Here is a 17,861-nt window from a genome sequence, read left to right as displayed (position 1 = left end):
CTATTGTTGTCATCTCTGTTCATTATTTTTAGAACATTTAAGTTAAAACTTACAGCAGAAAAGCTGACTTTTCTGTTCTAGTTACCATGTTTAATAAGACTGTTCCTGTCACATTCATGAAATTCTTCCTTCAAAGGAAAAAAAAATTGGACTGAAGAAAAAATCCAAAATTTCCAAACCCAAAGCCTTCAGAATGGAGCCTGCTGCTTTGTTAGTATCTTTAAATCAAATCATTCTAGAGAAAAAAGAAAGAAATATCAGTGTTTTAGTTAAAGTAATGGCTCTTGGGAATGGGGTTGTGAAAAATATTTGACAACTGAGTTGCCAAATTCTTCTGATGGAAGTTTTTTTGCTTTTTCTGTCATTATCCTCTCTCAAGCAAAAACTTTGCTTTGAGTCATAAAACAAAGGAAGTAAGCCTGATAAAAAGTTCAAAGAGGAACTGAAATTCAAAAATGTTGCTTTTTGAGGTTATTAATATTTAGGGATTTTAAATGTCTTATTTTTGAGTCCTGTAGCTGTTCAAATACCCTCAGGTTCTGAAGAAATCTGATTAATTTAGCATCTTTGTAATCTGCTGCCTTGTTTCTTATTAATGTCTGTGTCCTCTGTTTAAAAACATTGTCAGTGATGACTGATCTATAGCCAATAATACTGCTGGTTTTTTTTTTTTTTAACTTTTTTTTTCAATATATTCTTTATAAGCATGCAAACATTCCAACCTGAGTAGGAAATGTGCTTGGTCCAAATATTTTGCATTTTGACTTTGTCAGAGGAAGTCCCTTCTATCTTGCAGTGAGTCGTTTTGGTCCTAGTGAAATCATTAATAATGATGATAATATATTTTTTAGGTAATTGGTAGAAGTTTAAGGTATTTGCATTTCTGCTGCTCACTACATCAGCCTTGAGAATAGGAATGGATCTTTACTGGTGGTACGTTTGTGAGAAGGTTATTCACTCAAAATTTTTCACTGATGAGCTTACCTGGAATAAATTCACTGATAGAAGCTGCCCAGACTAATGGTTTTTTTTCCACTGGTGGCCTAACAGGCTGGAAGATGGGACATGTCCTCTTGGAATCTTCATCTGGTTCTAAGTCATGAGATTGTGAAAGGGCTATAGAATTAAAGGTCTATCACAACCAGGATACAACTCCTGCTCAAAGTCCATGATTTATGTTTTGAAATTTAAAGTTATAACACTGCTGCTTTTGATTATTTTTGAAGTTAATGTAGCATTAAAGCAATATGATTCCTGTTGCTTTTAACTCACTAGCCAGTATCCTAATCAGAAAGAGACAGGGTTCTCTTTAATAAAGATAACATTTGGTATGGATGCTGGTATAGTGACTGAACTGCAGATTCAGTAATTTAGGGTCTTCCTTGAGTTTTGGTTTAGATATTGTACATACAGACAAGGAACATCTTTGGTGTACTTTCCTTATTTTTGTAATTTTCTGTACACTTCATGATGTTAGCCAGGAGGAAACTCGGATGATGAGGTACTATCTCCCATTCTTGATCCCCTAAGGTAATGGGGGAGAAAATCTTTCAACTGCATTATTAAATGGCTTATGCAGATCATAGCGGGTTTTGGAGAAGGGAAGGTGTTCTTTTAAATAGGCTTTGTGTTCAGATGGGTTTGTCACAGATGTTCCAAACCCCAAGAAGTGTTGTCTTTACAATTCTAGCAAGGGGAGATTTCATCAAAAAGAGGTGCCAGTACCACCACTTGTGTTTGGCACCAAGGCCATAGACAGAGAGCCTGTCCTGGCTGTCAGTCATGTTGATTGCAGCTTAGCACAGAGTCAGGAGCCAGGAGGACATCTATTTCCAAACTGCAGTTTCAAGCAGGGGATGGTGTCCTTTGGTTCAGTAAGCCTGGTAATGTAACAAGTGAAACAGAAATGCCTCCCACACAAAAGTTTTCAAACCTCCCTCAGACAAGAGGGAACAAAGCAGATCATGAGCAAGAGGAGGAACAACCCTGAGGTGTGGGTAGACAGCAAGGCTTGTTTGTCTCACAGTCTGGTCAAAGCTGCTGTGCAGAGCTGCTGCTGCTTCTCACCCTGTGTTGCCAGCAGGCAGTCAGTAGTTCAGCACGGGACACACGTTCCTGTTGGTGTGCTACTCTTGCTGTCTTTGTATCATTTTTCTGTTTAGTCAGAATAAAAACTGTTGGGGGATCCTGAAAGCCTTCTGTGGAGGCAAAGTTCCTTTGGACTCATTGGTCCTTTGTCTGGCTGTCTTTGCCTACTTTAAAGTCTAAAAATTTTATCAAGCTTCAGTGAAGGAGTCACATGCCCTTTCAGAGGGGGTGGTGTAAATACAACATGCCAGTGAATCACAGTGTAGTTTTAGGGATTTGCTCTTCTCTGATGCCAGTTCCCAGAGCCTTTGCATTTTGGGTCACTGAAGATTGTTTTGTAGTTTATATCCGCTTTGCAACAGGAAATTGCAGCTCTTGAATCTTAAGAATCTTGTGATGCTGTGTCTCTCCTGAGTCATTCAAGTGTTGTGATGCAGTTTTGAACTCATGTGGGGGATGCTGCTTGTTCTTACTGATTTTGTTTTGTTTTCTCTGTTTTGGTCTGTGGGACCTTTGGTTTCATTGGTTGAGGTTAGCAGCTTGAGTCAAGTCTGCAATGACAGCTGTTGACTGACTTCCAACTTGGAATCTTGTAACTACTTATACTAATCTAGGATTGCACAAAATATGGACCATTGCTTCTATCTGTAACTGTGATTCTTCATGGTGTTGTAAAAGTTTGTTTATATTATGGAAAGTCCTATCTTGGTGAGAGGGTTGTAATATTGTGTAAGCCTTGTCATGAAGAGTTCAAAATGGCCTCACTAAAAATGTAGCTATTTTAAGTTAAATAAAGATAAAAAAGCAGCCTGCTAGCAACTGGAGTAGTGCTGCAAAAAGCTGTTTTAGTTGTAGCTATCTTAGTCATGCTATGGCTTTATACAAGCAGTTACAATGAATCTTAAGGGATGTGTAGAATGAAGCAGCAGGATTCTCAGGGTTGAGTGGGCAGTTTATATGTATGGCTGATATGGCAGCAGTTCAGGGATAACCTTTAATGAAAAAAAAGTAGTGTTTGGGAGCAATTTCTGTGTAAGAGGACATGCAGGAAGATGAAGAATTCTGCGTATTTGATACGTTTTCCTAGGTTTTAATCAAGAAGACAACACTTGAGGACTTCCTTTCTGTTTCAGCACTTAGGAGCTTGTTTTAAATAATAACAGCAATTATAATGACAGCTTCAGTTCTAGTCTCTGCACTAAGTGATTTTTAAATTTTTTTTCCAGAATTAAATGACTTCAATCTATACGTATTTCAAAGGGTTGTAGTTTCTAGACTTACCATTCCTGGTAAGTTGCTTAAATAAAAAGTTTGATCACTTTGCTTGCAGTAGAACAGAAACCCACAAATAGTTAATGCCTAACTTGGTGCTATTTATTATAGAAAATATTAGCATTATTAATAAGGTATATTTATTTCAGTGAGAAAAAAGCAGAAAAGGCTTTTGAATTTAAATGTGCAGTTCATATAATCTAAAATGGTGTTATGAATCTTTGGTTTTCTCTGGATGACTCTTTAATTTCTTTAGATGCAATGTCAAAAGAAAAAGACAAATTTCTAACAGTTTGTCCTGGGAGTAGCAGAGCCTTAGAAAATAACTGTGTTCCTTTTTTTTTTTGCCATGCATTATTGTGGCCTGCATCAGGTATAATACAGTTACAAGTGACTTGCAATAGTTAATAGAAGAGTATTGAGAGCTCTTAAAATTATACTGAATTTTTAGGACCTAAAGAAAAGTTTACATAGAAAGCAGTGTTGAAAGTCTGTGGCTGTACCAACTAAGGTCAGTTTAACAGAGGAGAAAAAGGTTTTGTTTGTTCAATATCCAGGAGTAATGGAAAACGAAGTTTTGTAACTTTATTCATATATAGTGTTGAAAAAGTCTTTCCCATTTGAAATGAGGAATATTTCAGTGTAATTTTTTTTGGTTTTTTTTCAAAACCAGTTACATAAGTTAATTTTCATGATGAAGATTCTTACTGATTTTTCTGGATAAGAAATTACTACATATTTTTATGCTATTATACTGTGTTGGTGTTTTTTTTCTCTGAAATAAAGTCCCTGTAGAAAGGAAATAGGAGCCAACTCTGAAATCTAAAATAAGGACCAAACAGCTTTTCATTTGCCTTTCTACCCTTTGAGATGCCAGAAGCAATTTCCTCTTGAAGCTGACTTCCTTTCTGGAAGTGATTTTTGTCTCCAACCATGTTGAGGCTCTTTTCTCATTCTTTCATTCTGACTAACTTGCTTTTTTTCTCTCTGACTTTCTACTGCTGTTGGGAACTTCTGGAGGTAAGTAATGACAGACAAGTTTTTCGCTAACTTTCTTTTTCAGTTCTTCTTCCCCCCTTGCCCCCCCTCACCCGGTCAGTCTAGAAGGACAAACAAAGCACTATTGGTGTCCTCTGCAAGAGAGCACTGATAGGGGCTGGCTGTAAATTGACGTGGCATGGAAAATCTCTGCTAGTTTGGAGCAGCTCTAATGTTGCTGCAAAATCAAGCCTGCTCTTAACCAAGTTTGTAGCTTGAAATCATCACGAGCTTACTGCTTCTATATTAAAAATGAATGGAAAGTACCTTTGCTTTTTGGTTTGGGAACTGGACTTTTTCTCTATTTGGATTTACAGATAATAGAAAAAATCAAGGGGAATTATTTGGTTCCTTTTTTTTTCCTGTAGTAAGAGCGACAGATCTTGCTGCTCCCCCCACCTTTTCCTGCGACTTAATCATTTGCAGATCTTGCCATGGGGTGCGGACTGAGAAAGCTGGAAGACCCAGATGATAGCAGCCCTGGAAAAATCTTTTCTACACTGAAGAGACCACAAGTTGAAACAAAGACGGATTCTGCTTATGAATATGTATTGCTGGATTTTACTGTAGAAGGTATTTTTTTTATGCTGTATCTTTACTATTTTGAAATGAGAAGGAACAGGATTTAACTTAGTTTTGTCTTGTTTGACTTACAGTAAATCTTAGGCACTTTTATCAAAGCTAGCCAAAATGTAAGACTTTTATTTTGAAACACAAATCATGACGAAGGTTCTTACTTGTATAAAATTACAATGGAAACTGCTGAAGTATTTTTAACAACCAAACCCTCTAAACTATACAACTGTCCTCTTTAAGGAAGCTGGCTAAAAGCTGTTAGAGATTTTTCCTAGTTTCCTGGGAGTCAGATACTGCCATCCGTACTCACTTTGAATAATGGTTGTCTGAATTCAGTGTGACGGTTCAGAAAATACACTGTGCCTGAGCCTTAATTGAATAACAATCTTTTAAATGCACTCAACTTCCGAAAACAGGCTGTCATTGTCCTTGTTACTTTATGCAGAAGTAAGCCTGTTCCTTAGTTGTATATTAGGAGTAACTTCCCCTCTTACGCCCACCACAGTCTCTTGGTAGATGTTTCTGTAAGAGTCTGAGTTTCAGCTTACTATTTTTTCCAAATGCTTTACTTGTAGTTGTTGAATAGTCTTTTGAAATTGTGACTGAAATGAAACAGAATCTGTATGCATAGCTAGAGGCAGACAGTGCTCTGTGGGATACTTCCTTCCCGAGGGTGTCCCATCTCTAACAGAGCAACTCCCTGTTCCACAAAGTTGAAAACATAAACAAGCCCAGATGGCTGCCCTCAGAGAACAGACAGCTCAGTTTTACAGTCACTTTATAGTAACTTGCATTTTGTAACAACCCAATCTACTGGAAATGCTTAATAACAGGGATTTGAAGTAAATGCTGTTACTGGAAGGGTTGGATAAAGGGAGACAGTGTAAGTGCAGGTCTTACTGCAATTACAGGAACTTTTTCATAAACAAAACTTGGCTTCTGATTAGTTTTAACTCTTATAATACTTTTATCTAAAATACAGGAGTCTTTTTTTTTAAAAAACTGCAAGATACTAATAGAAGATAGATTGCCAGTACTATAATGTAGCAGAATGTAACTCTGTTCTGTTTATTTACACAAAAAGTTTCTTACTGGCTTGTTCCTTTTGAGGAAACAAAACTAATGACTAAGTAATAGTGGTAAGACGTTGGAAATAGAGCTAGGCTGCCTAAGGCGTACATGGATTACCTATTAATCCACTGATAGAAAGGATAAATTTTAAATGCTCTTCAGCTTCCAAAATGTTCTTAAATAGCCTCTGTTCTGGATAGTTTTGCTGTGTTTTCAAGTTGCAGTTTCTAGAAGTGTTATATAAATTATTTGTTGTAAAGGAGGTTGTGACTTTTTAAGTAAAAGCCCATTAAAAAAGTGCAAATAAAGGTGTATCTCTGTTTTAATAACCTAGCAGTACAGCAGTAAAGATTAAATTTCTCCTGTTTTATCTGATATCCAGAATTGCTTCACTTCAGTGGAATAACGAACATTAAATAACAGTTCCAGATAACAGCCTAACTCTTCTTTAGGTTTCTCACTGGAAGTAAGGGGATTTGTAAACACAGGTATCTTTCTGTTGAATGGTTCTAGCTATGCATGTATATGACCTTAAAATATTTTTTCTTTGAAGTCTCTCTTTTTTAGAGCTAAGATGAATACAGAAATAAAACATGGTTGTGTATATGTACTGTCTTGGAGGCATTTTTAAATTCTGATTGTTTCTGAAATGTGGGAATTGGCTAAAGCACTGTAGACAATATATTGAGCTTTTGTCTTTTTTTCTTCTATTTCAATCAATTTGCTCATGTACTTGTTGCTATTTGAATATCCTTTGGCTAAATGAAAGTGAGACCCCCTTTATCACTGCAGACCAAAGTTTTTGCTCTGCTGTCAAGTTGTGCCATATCTTTATGGCACTCTTTCTGCTGTGCCACTTTCCAGAGCAAGGTCTTCTCCTACATAGATTTGTGTGCCCAAGTGATTTCTTGCCACTGGATCTTGCATCAAGTAAAACACTATGTCCTGCATCAAGATAAAAGTATAGCAAGCATAAATGTGTTACTTGAATTCAATATGCTTTATTCTGTGCTTTATCAGGTATATGCAATGTGAAGTTGAAATGAGCCTGCTGGGAAAACTTTCAGCAGTCGTGATCTTCTCCCAAGCCATGATGCAGATTAGGTCAACCATGCTGCAGTCTAAATTTGCTGGCTGCAGTCTAAATTTGCTGGCTGCAGTCCCTGTGCATCTTAACTAGTTATTAGCTGTGCACTGAACCTTGGCTTCTCTCCTCCTGGTCCCCAAAATGCTCCCATCCCTACTGTAAAAATTAGCTTTGAGTTCCATGGAGGATGATCTCCATCAGGAGAATCCCAAACAAGAAAATTGCAGCCAATCTTTTGGTAGAACTGAATAGTACAAAGAAAAGGGATCAGTGGACTCTGAAGTATAGTTTTAAGTGTCTGTCAGTGACTGTAAATTCCAAGGTCTCAGTCATGAGGCATATCCCAATAACAAAAACAGCTGTTATTCTTTTAAGTCAGTTTACCCAGAAAGTAGCGATAGTTTATATATTTCTACTAAGCAGAATGCTTGTGCTTTATCCACAACCCTCCTATTAGGGAGAAAAATAAATACTGATGCAGCCTACTAAGGTGATGTGCTGTCAAGTTCTTGTCACTCTGAGTACCAATATGAATAAGTATGAAATAGCTGTTTTGTCATCATCAGTATCCTGCATCTGAGGCTTACTATGCAGCTAGAAAGTTGGCTGGAGTTGCTATCGCTACGGTATTTTGGCTACCTGTTGAGAGCACATCAGAAAGGAATTTTTTTTTTTAATGAAAAAGGGTTAAAGAAATTCGTAAAATCAGTGAAGTCATGATCCTATTGCATCATTCCTGCTTTTTTGGCTTGTGGGCTATGGAGCAGTTATTTCTCAATACATGTGTCTCCTGGATTTTCAATGAGTGGAATCATGGGATGGAGGTATTACTAAGGGCAAGATATCTGTTTACAAAAGGGGAGCTGTGATATACTGTCTACTTAAAAAGTGCAACAGCCCTGTTCTTATGACTGAGAATGACTGACAGTTTAGTTTAATATGTTGAATTTGCTGGTTATCAGCAATAAACCATCAGTGTGTATGTTGGTGATAATTTTTGGTAGTATGCATTTCCTACAGTATAAATTATTCTGGTTCCTCTTGCTGGCTTTTCTGTTAAGGCTCTTACAGTGACAAGCAAAGTCCCTTTAGCAGAAATTGGTATTAAAAAGCATTTGAGTGTTGTAAAATATTAGTTTCTGATGGTTTGTGGGTTTTTTGTGGTCTTTTTTTCAAAGCCCTCCATAAGTGTATGTATGTCAATATCCTCATTTTATTGTGGGAAAGCAGTATAGAGAGGATTTACAGAACACCACTCATGAACCAGAGGAGTTCTAATTCAGTTTATTAGAATAAAACATTTGAGCTAACTAAAGAGTCATATCTCCAGTTGATGATTGTTTAAAACAGTAGGATAGACAAACTTTGTGACTTGCTGTGTCTTAGGTCCTGAAATTCCTTGCTGATTGCCAACCTGCACTATAGTATAGGTAGACAAGAGAAGGTAGGAACATGAAATTAACTCAGCAAAGTGATGAGAGATTTATGTAATTGCACCTACTATTTTTATATACTTTTAAAATTACAGAATCAAAGGAGAATTAGTGTATTTCATTATTTTTAGTTGTATGGTTGGAAAGGGAATGTTCAGGGCAGCACATTAAGGTTGTTTGTGTCTTGGAAAAAGTGTCACGAGGTCACTTAAATTTGATTGAGGCATCCTTTAATGCAGATAAGCACTGGTCTTAATTCATGGGAAGTCCTGCAAAGGGGGACCCATCAGAATACAGACAAGGAGGCTGCTTGGAGCAGAGGTCACCAGTAGACCAGCAGATTTCAAGCCGAGCTGTTTTGTTATCAGAGCTCATAACTGCAAAGGATTAAAGCTTTGGCAAATCTGTGCTGGCATAATTACTCTTCTGCTACTGTTTGTGTATGAGTATTGATTTCCTGCTTTCTGAGAGCATTTACAGTTCCAGTTGTACTTGAGAGGAACAGGAATTACTGACCCATCAGACTGACTGTAGCAGAATATATCATCTCTTACCAATGTAGAATCTTCCTTTTCTCTCTGGAAAAGCTGTGGAGCATTCAAAAAAAGGTTCTCCAATAAGTTTTCCCTTTATCTCTGTAGTTTTCCCTAACAGCAGTGTATTGTCCAGGTGCTGCCTATTGATGCAAAATGCCTGCACGTGCTGAGAGAGACCCTCCTTAGAAATCAGCAACACCACAAGCTTACTTAGGTGATATATGTCTGTTGGAAAAAGGAACTGGGACTGTCAAAATGTCAACTGATACTCCACAGATCACTTCTAAGGGGGGAAAAAAATTAATGGAAACAAATAATTGTTGTAGGCTTAAATCTGTTACATGGGAATTTACCTCACAACTGGGGTTGAGAGATACTGCTTCAGTATGTTGAAGGTTTTCATAGACAAAATAGTTGCTTTAAGTTCAGCCCTATTGTGTGTTTAGATGTTAACATAGCTTTTAAATCAGCTTGGCAGACCTAGATTGAGCAGAAAATGTTGCCAAGTATGTTAAAAATAGATCACACTAAGTTGTAAAAATAGGTACTTGAAGTAGTTGAATAGTGTTGAATCATCTGTAAGTCTGCTTTTCCTTGTATAAATGAACTGTAGTTTTTTAATAAATGCCTGGGGATAGGTTTTGTGTGGTTTACTTAAAGATTTGGGGGGAGTTCATTTTAGGGACGTACTCAGTATCATGTGCTTCTCTTCTGCTTTCAATGCTTTTTAGCCTCCTCTAATCCAGAAGTTATCAAGATCAGTTCTGTGCTGGATATAGCACCTCGGGTGGAAGACTACTACAGCAAAGGATATGTTGTAGGAGCTGTTCATCCCATTATGCTGCCAATTGGACGGAGAAGGAGTTTCCCTGCAAGTCACATGTATCGAGTGGTACTTTCACGATTAAAACTAAGGTAACAGTGAAATAATTTGAATACACTGATTCTTTACTTAAGCCATTTGTAAGTGAATTGCTCAACATGTATAGCTTATTATCAATTTGAAATGAGCACCTCAGATTAGTAAGTTAGCATTATTTAAAAACATTACTAAGTACACAACAGGCTAATAATTTTTGTTTTGCCTTAGTAAATGTCCTAACAAAAATCCAAAATGTAATATCCTCTGTCTTAGAACTTGCAGCAAATAAAAGATTAATCAAAATACTAGGAGAGTAATAAGCTGCTTTAAACTAACTCATGTCTGCTTTTTCTTGGTTTTCAAAACTTTTGTCTCTTCCCAGGGGAAAATTACATAGTTTGTGAATTAATTTGTCAGGGATAGTTTGGGGTTTTTTCTTAAGAAGGAAATAATTATTCTGGATCAGGGATCATAGAAAAGCTTGGTTTTGACACTGAGGGAGAGGCAAGAGCTCATTTTTCTTCCAGATCCATGGTCTTGTTTATTATTCCTGTTTTAATGCATTGTAATCACCTTGTGACCCTAAAGAAGATGTACAAAACAATGTTACCATTAGTTCCTTGGAATGCAAAGAAGATAACCTTTTGTTTTTATTTTGAGTAACTAGAAAAGTGGATTTCTTACTGCATTAAAAGCAGTCAGGCTTCCCCTTCTCTCCTGAGTCCTTATGTGATGCACAAAGGTTCTTGCCTTCATTTGAGGATTGGAAGGGTGTGAATTGGAAGCTGCCTCACTGCCACTCCCATAATGCTTTCATAAAACATTCATTTGAGAGAAATTCTTAAACCTTTTGATTGAACAAGCCTGGTCCAGAGTATTTACTGCTCATACAACTTAACCTTTGTAAGTTCATCTGCAAACAAGGTGAATGCTGTTCATATGGGCAAAAGGTTGAGTAAGAGAGCAAAATGCTTGCTCTGGAGCTGAGGCTTCCAAGAGCTGGCACTGCCAGCATGCAGCTCCCACAATTTGCCTTGTTCCTGTAGATGTGGCATCCTTTGGATGTTGTTGTTTGACTCTTTAGGCCCTTGAATGGGTGAAGGATGAGTCTCTGTAGCCTACACGTGAAACTGGTGTAGGTTCCAGTTTCCTTCCCGGTGCTATATGTACCAAGTTTGGTGTTGCTGTAGGCAAATATACCTTCTCCAACTACTGCTTGGAAAGTAACCTTTTATATTTGAATGTGTCTCATTGACATTCTTTTCTAAATGAAATGATTATATGAAGGAAGCATCAAATTAAATCCTATTATGTTATTGGCATACACTAAATATTGTCTGACTAATAGCACATCTGGCTTTAGATAAAACATGAGTACAGTACTATAACTTTAAGAAGTTTGTCAGCTTAAATATGAGAGATTTAAACATTATTTAGCCCCCAGTAAGTGTTTTTGCATTGTATTTATAGTATTTGCATGTAATGTTTCATTTAACAGCTGCAGCTCTGCTTTAGTTACAAAAACTAAGCAGCAGGATGTTAACAGTGTAAAAGCACCATTTCTGTTCATAGCGTGTTTTCTACAAAACTGAACCAGCTTTGTGCTTACTAAATTTATAGTTAAAATTGGTGCATTTTGCATCATCATAGATCTTTGCATTTATTTATTATAAAGACAGAGCTGTTTGTCAGTAAAGCTCAGTTTCCAAAGTATCTCTCTGCATGGTCTTCAAATGAAAATCCAGTTAAATATTAGTATTCTTATCCTAGCATTGAAACACACAGTACCTGCCACTTTGTGGAAGAAGTAGAACAAAACACCAAAACCCACTGAGTTCTAAAAAGTATGAAGAAGCATTGTCAGTATTTCATTCATAACTATTCCAAAAGAAAAGAATTCTATATGCAAGCATTTGCTCAAGTTTGCAGCAAACTCCTGACAAAGAATGCTTTCTTTCTGTGTTCTAGCCAGAAGCATGCAGCACCCAGAGGACAAAGGCACCCCAGGCTGGTGATTGAGGAATGTCCTTTAACATATGAAACACTGACAAATGAAGTAGTGAAAGAACTGCTAGAAAAGGTAATGGGAGTTTTTTTCCAACTTTTCTTCAGATATTTATTTCTTTGATACATGTAAGTTACATTTAGTGGTTGTGGTTTTAGTTTTGTGTTTATTTTATAGAAGCTACAAAACTGTTCTCAAAATGAGAAAAGAGTTACTTTTTGTAACGTAGGACTGAGTATCCCTGTAAAGCTTTGGAAGTCTGGCTGCTTACACCACTGAAAGCAGAATCAGGCCCAAGTTCAGTCACTCTTTATAAAATGCTTGTATGATATGTGAAGTTTTATGCTTTTCTGAGTTAAGTACCTAGGAAGAATGGCTTTTTCATTCTTTAACAAAAAGGACAGCATTTATAGGAACTATACTAGGTATTTATTTGGCACAGCTTTTGAAAACATTGTATAGTTAAAGTAAACTTCTACTGGAATGCAAGTTATAGTTCTGGTTCTTTTTGTGTTTAACTTCCTCTGCAAAATTGAAGACTTGCTGAAACAGGAAGCTATTGTTATTACAAGAGTTAGTGATATCTTTTACATTAGTTGCCAAGGAGGGTAGTAGGAGAAAAAGCATATTGGAGATCTTTAATGATCTTCGAAATTTCAAGAGTTGCTTATGTTTTCTAAATGGCTTGTTTTGACTTTGTCAGGTGTTTCAAATTTAAAATGAGATTACATTGTGCATGTATAATATAGATACCTATTTCCAGGTTGGTGTAGTGTACCAGACAAAGATTAGAAGGAAAAACACTTCAAATGAGCAGTGATGGAGTCTTGGAAGCATATCTGTTACAGAACTAGTATGTGAGAATAATTTGATTTTAAAATGCTCTCAGTTTTAAAAAGACAGAGCAATTAATCCAGTTAAATCTTAGTACTTTTTTTTAAAGATATGAAACAATAAGACTTTGTGGTGTTTCAGCAAAAACATTATCATATTGCCTGTTTTTCTCTGTTGCTTGTTAAATTTAAAACTGTCTTGGTTGTCCTTGAAGCAGCAGCTCTGTATATATAATCACAGTGATTGGCATATTGTATCACTGTTGTACATAAATAATGGCAGTAGATAGACTGAAGTGTGACTATCATGATACTAAAAAGGGATTCAGTACCATCAGTTGTTTGATTTTTACTCACTCTGCTGATTAGTAGTTTGTGAGTAAACTGAATAAAGATCCTTCCCTCTCTGTCCTCACTTAATCCAGTACTTCCCAAGTGATGTCTTCTTTCTGAGCTGAGCCTTTTCTATTTACCTGGGAAGACTTTACTTCACAGGGGAGCTTGTAGCACAAGATGTCAGTGGGGTCACCTTCCTAAATGGCAGCACTCCTTAACCCAGGAAGAAAAAATGCCTTCAAGAACAGACACATCTCACAGGTAGCACAGATGTTACAGTTGTATGTTGAGACTTCAGTGCAGAGAAAAAGACATCACTCGCTGAAAGAGCTAAGAGGATTTTAATTTGCTTCTAGCTCCCTCCTTTCTCTGCTCGTGCACTCTACTTGTCTTCAGTAATAATGAAGCTGAGTAGCCCCCAAGGGAACCAGGGGGTAATGACTCACAGCACAAGACAGATATTTCTATAGTTCTGGAGGTTGTTATTTTTAGTATGACTAGCATCACCTATTTAGAGAAATGCTATTTATTACTCTACTATACTGCTTACCAATACAACCCAGTAAATAAAATACTTTGGGTTTGTTCTAATGAAGGACTTTGTATACTCTGAAGTCATTCCCAGTGTTGGCCACCTTTCCTGGCCTGACTCCAAAGACATGCTGGAAAACTTCCATTTACTTTGAAGCAGGGGCAGCATCAAAGGAGAGTCACCCTTCTGTAATACAACGTTATGCCTTCTATGTCCTCAGCAGTTTAGTTAAGCAGTACATGTATGTACAGGTTTTAAAGAAGAAAAAGGTCCATGCAATTCTAAAATGATTCTGCAGCTAAGTGTGTTGTATTGCAGGTTAATGAAGCTGCTAAAAGAGGAAAGAAGTTTGTGGGATTTGTAACACAACATTTTCCTGAGCCTAAAGCCTGTAATGGAACAAGCGCAGATGGAGGTGCAGAGCTGGAATCAACACTGGGCAGAAGAAATAGGGAACACAGAAGAGAAAATTTTGATGAAAACTATAAAAACTGGAATGAAGGGACATTGAGTGGTCACTCATCTGAGAGTGGGATAGAGGAGGAAATGCATGGAGAAAGCAGACTGTTAGAGGATTCAGATTTCCAGTTTGGAAAAGAAGTCAGCCCTTCTAAACCACGAAAAGGACATGGTAATAAATGCTGCTTGTTTGTTGCAGAAATAAGGTATTTGATTGAGTTGTTGAGGTGTTTTTAAAAATAGAAGAACAGCATTTTCTGTTGTATCAAATACTGCTTTTGGAAGATGCCTCTACATATGCATATGCATACATATTTCTAAAAGAGCTGTCAGTAAAAGAAACAGAAGGAGGACTTACCTTCTGCTTTATGTATGTGAGCTGTGGTAATATATTAAAATGATATTTCACTTTTCATACAGAGTATTATAGATCTACTGTCAGAATTCTAGTTTGCAATTTAAAGAAAAAGAGAACTACAAACAAACCCCCCAAAATTGCCCACAGTGTAATTGTGACTTGAAATGTGGTGCAAACAGAAAGGGTTTTTGCTTGATATGTGTATAACAAATATGTGGCACTAAAAATCCTTCCTTTTAGAAGGATGCAATTGTTATAAAATATTTTCCGCAGTGCACATGTAGTTTTACTTAGCATTGTATTATAAACATGTAATGATTTCCAAGTATGTTGTGTGATTCCAGTTGTGCCTGTTTCAGAGCTGACAACAAAGAGAGTCCCTTCCAGCTAGAGCCAAAATTCTACATGCTTCCAGGCAACTCACATAATGTACAGCAAATAAATCCGTTCATAATGGATTCTTTCTGGTTAATGTGCCTTCAAGAAGTGTCCTGAAAGAGATCACTTAAATTAATGCATTGACCATGAAATCAAAGACAATAATTGTTACAAAATGAATTTATTAGAGAGAAGTAAGCATTAGAAGTATGGGAATGAAAAGCATAATTGAAAAAATGCTGGTGCTGTGATAGACAGCTTAGTTGTAGAAGAATGAGATGCTTGGTGTAGTCTGTGTAAAAAGTGGCCTGAAACATTGACTTCTGGTACTGAAACTCTAAGGCCTCCTGGCTGCTAAGAGGAGAAGGTAAAAAGGAAGAAGTAATCTAAGTATGAGAACTAATGCAAGACAGTATTGTGTGGAAAGCAGGCAGCATGAAACTTCCATGTCAGGCTGCATTTTGACATAATGGGCTCTTCCCTGACGAGCCAGACATGTTTTAATTGCTCTCAAAAGCAACCTTTTCACTTTCCTGTTAAAGCAGCCTCTCCAGTTTGTAGACTGTGAGAATGACTCTAAGCACTGAGATAATCAATGTCCCTCTTGTTTTTAACTCTTGATTAGAAGCAGTTCTCCTACAAGAGAGCCTTTATATCATTATCAGTTAAAGCTTAATTCTTTCCTTACAGCTTGAAATAGTGGGTTTGCTATATATAGCAGAACAGAAGTCCTGCAAGGAAGAAGTGGAAAACTCTTGGTTCTGTTCAAGAGCACTGTTTGTGCAGACTGGTGTAACCAGAAAGATCAGCAGCCAGTGCATCCCCTACATGCAGTGTTCTCAGGAAACTCTTCAAAAAGCTTTGGCAAGGATATGCCAGGCTTCTCTGCACTAGTTAGATAGAAAATCACTGGAGTTCATAAGATGAAACTCAACCACCTTTCTTGGTCTATGTTTTACGTAACCATCATTTTGAAAAATCCTGATGTGAATTTTCCAAGGCAGTCTTACATATGTGTAGGTATGTACTGCTATGCCAGTGTGCCACTTCCATTTACCTCTGCTCAAAAGAGGCAAAACTGTGTCCAAGTTATAGATTGAGGTTCGTGGCATATGAATTTTAACTATTATGTTGCTTTTTGGACTATTCTCTTGAATTTTCACTATAATGCATTGCTTGCAGAGGTAAATTTCTGGTAGACATGAGGAATTGAATAGTTGTATTGGGAAACAATTTTCTTTTTTTTGAAGAATAAGTGATCTCATTTTAATATGTGGGAAAAGAAATTAAGGTTTGTCGGGATAAACACATCTAATATAAGCACCTGTGAAGGTGATAAAACTGTATAGAAAAGTCATGTCTTACTGAAAGTTCAACATTTTGTTCCTAATTTACCTTATTTCAAGCACCTGATGTCACCTGCAGTGGCTGTAGTAACACTTCTCAAAACAAGAGGGATTCTTCCAGATACTGATCCAGATTACTTGGAGTACAAGTCCTTCTTTGGAATTAATCTCTGTTTCTGGAGCCTAGAGAGACTTGCCTCTTAAGTGGGGTCATCTAAGCAAATTCCTTTGTTTTGACAGTGTGAAAACTTCCATGTTTAGAGGTTGGTTTGCATTGATTTAGGCTGCCCAGCAGTATTAGGCAATCTGAGAATATTTCTGGGCAACTGTTTTGTGTTACTTCTCCAAACCAGTGACACATAAGTGTGCTTGTAGAACACACACAGTAAGGATTTCATAACTTGCACCAGTGATTTCCTAAAATGCTGTGGATCTATTAACTTTTAATGAGTGCTTGTTTGTGACTGGTTTTGTTACAGCACTGTATTAATACAGAGATAAAAACAAATTGAGGATATGTTTGTTTTGTATCCTTAATTTCCACTGATCATCAGTTACTATGGGAAAATCCCAGTAGGCAACTAATTACACTGGTACTTAGCTTCAGAAAATAATGGGTAAAAATCAGTACAAGGCATTCCTTGTATTTGCAAACTTAGAAAATTGTCTTTCATTTTTATATTTGCAAGTATTTGTAGCCAGCAGTTCCATGAGTGGCAGAAATGAAGCCTGTTTCCACTGGGTTTTCCTTAGTCCTTTATGTTTTCTTTATGCAAACCCCAACTACCTGAAGAGTCCAGTGACAGCCCAACTGTAATAAGTTCACATTTTCCTCATATCCCAAAGTGTACCTCCCCTCACACCTTGTCCTGAGTGTGTTTAGTTCTTGAGCAGAGCCACATCAAGAATCAATTATTAAAACTGTTGTGTAGAATTAGAAAATTATGTTAAAATAAGAGATTAGTAATATTACTAAGTTTGGAGCACTGTCTTTGAGGTTCATTCTTCCTTTTTCTCTCCTTAGACAAGCTCTATACAGTCTTCAATGTTTTTGATGATGATTCTACCTGCTGGACCTACCATGAAGGTGTTTTGTCTATGAAAGTAACAAGAAAGGGGCCAGTTGTTAGTACATTGGAAGCAGACTGGCTAGAATTAACTACATTTTATTATAAACAAGGATTGTCCTTAGTTGATTCTTTTGTACACTGGGACACTTCTAAAGGTGAGTACTGTCCCAGGACATCATAAAGCTTTTCCTTGTTTACACAGAACTATGTGACTTGAAAAAAATTATCATATTTTGCTTCTTGATGTGAGAGTCAATATGTAAATATGTTCAGATAGATCTGTAAATGCCCAGAAAATAAATTACTCCTGTTTTAGGTATCAGATTCTACAAATTCCTAATAGACTAAGTAATTGAAATTTCTGCTTTGTTTTATCAAACTGACAGTTTCCAAAACAGCAAACTAGTGTAGCTTTATAACAAAATAAACCTTTTGTGCTAGTTCATTTGGTTTGGTTTGTGCTTTTTCAAGAAGACAATGGGATGAAAAGCATTTAGAACTCTCAAACTCTGTTGCTGGTAAAATATGTAATTGAGAGATTCATTTCCATTTGAACTGAATTTGTCTGAAAGCCAGAAGTT

General features: G+C 36.8%; 1 protein-coding gene across 3 annotated transcripts in view; it reads left to right on the top strand.

Annotated features, from left to right (window-relative positions):
* The first annotated feature begins 4,305 nt into the window (after nucleotides 1-4,305).
* The window catches only part of RFTN2 (raftlin family member 2), a 32,453-nt gene continuing 18,897 nt past the window's right edge, over nucleotides 4,306-17,861 (top strand). Inside the window, exons 1-6 of one of the 3 annotated variants that reach the window (XM_069022078.1) lie at nucleotides 4,306-4,380; nucleotides 4,767-4,971; nucleotides 9,833-10,016; nucleotides 11,932-12,043; nucleotides 13,988-14,300; nucleotides 17,235-17,435. In XM_069022078.1, the coding sequence (XP_068878179.1) occupies nucleotides 4,833-4,971; nucleotides 9,833-10,016; nucleotides 11,932-12,043; nucleotides 13,988-14,300; nucleotides 17,235-17,435 (949 nt within the window). In that variant the 5' untranslated portion in view covers nucleotides 4,306-4,380; nucleotides 4,767-4,832. Of the gene's footprint in view, nucleotides 4,381-4,532; nucleotides 4,972-9,832; nucleotides 10,017-11,931; nucleotides 12,044-13,987; nucleotides 14,301-17,234; nucleotides 17,436-17,861 lie in introns of those variants that run through there. The other 2 variants (XM_069022080.1, XM_069022079.1) reach the window with 2 other exon arrangements.

Source organism: Aphelocoma coerulescens, chromosome 7, assembly GCF_041296385.1.
Source record: "Aphelocoma coerulescens isolate FSJ_1873_10779 chromosome 7, UR_Acoe_1.0, whole genome shotgun sequence".
Lineage (NCBI taxonomy): Eukaryota > Metazoa > Chordata > Aves > Passeriformes > Corvidae > Aphelocoma > Aphelocoma coerulescens.
Note: the sequence above shows the minus strand (reverse complement) of the source record. Positions and strands in the feature narration are given on the sequence as shown.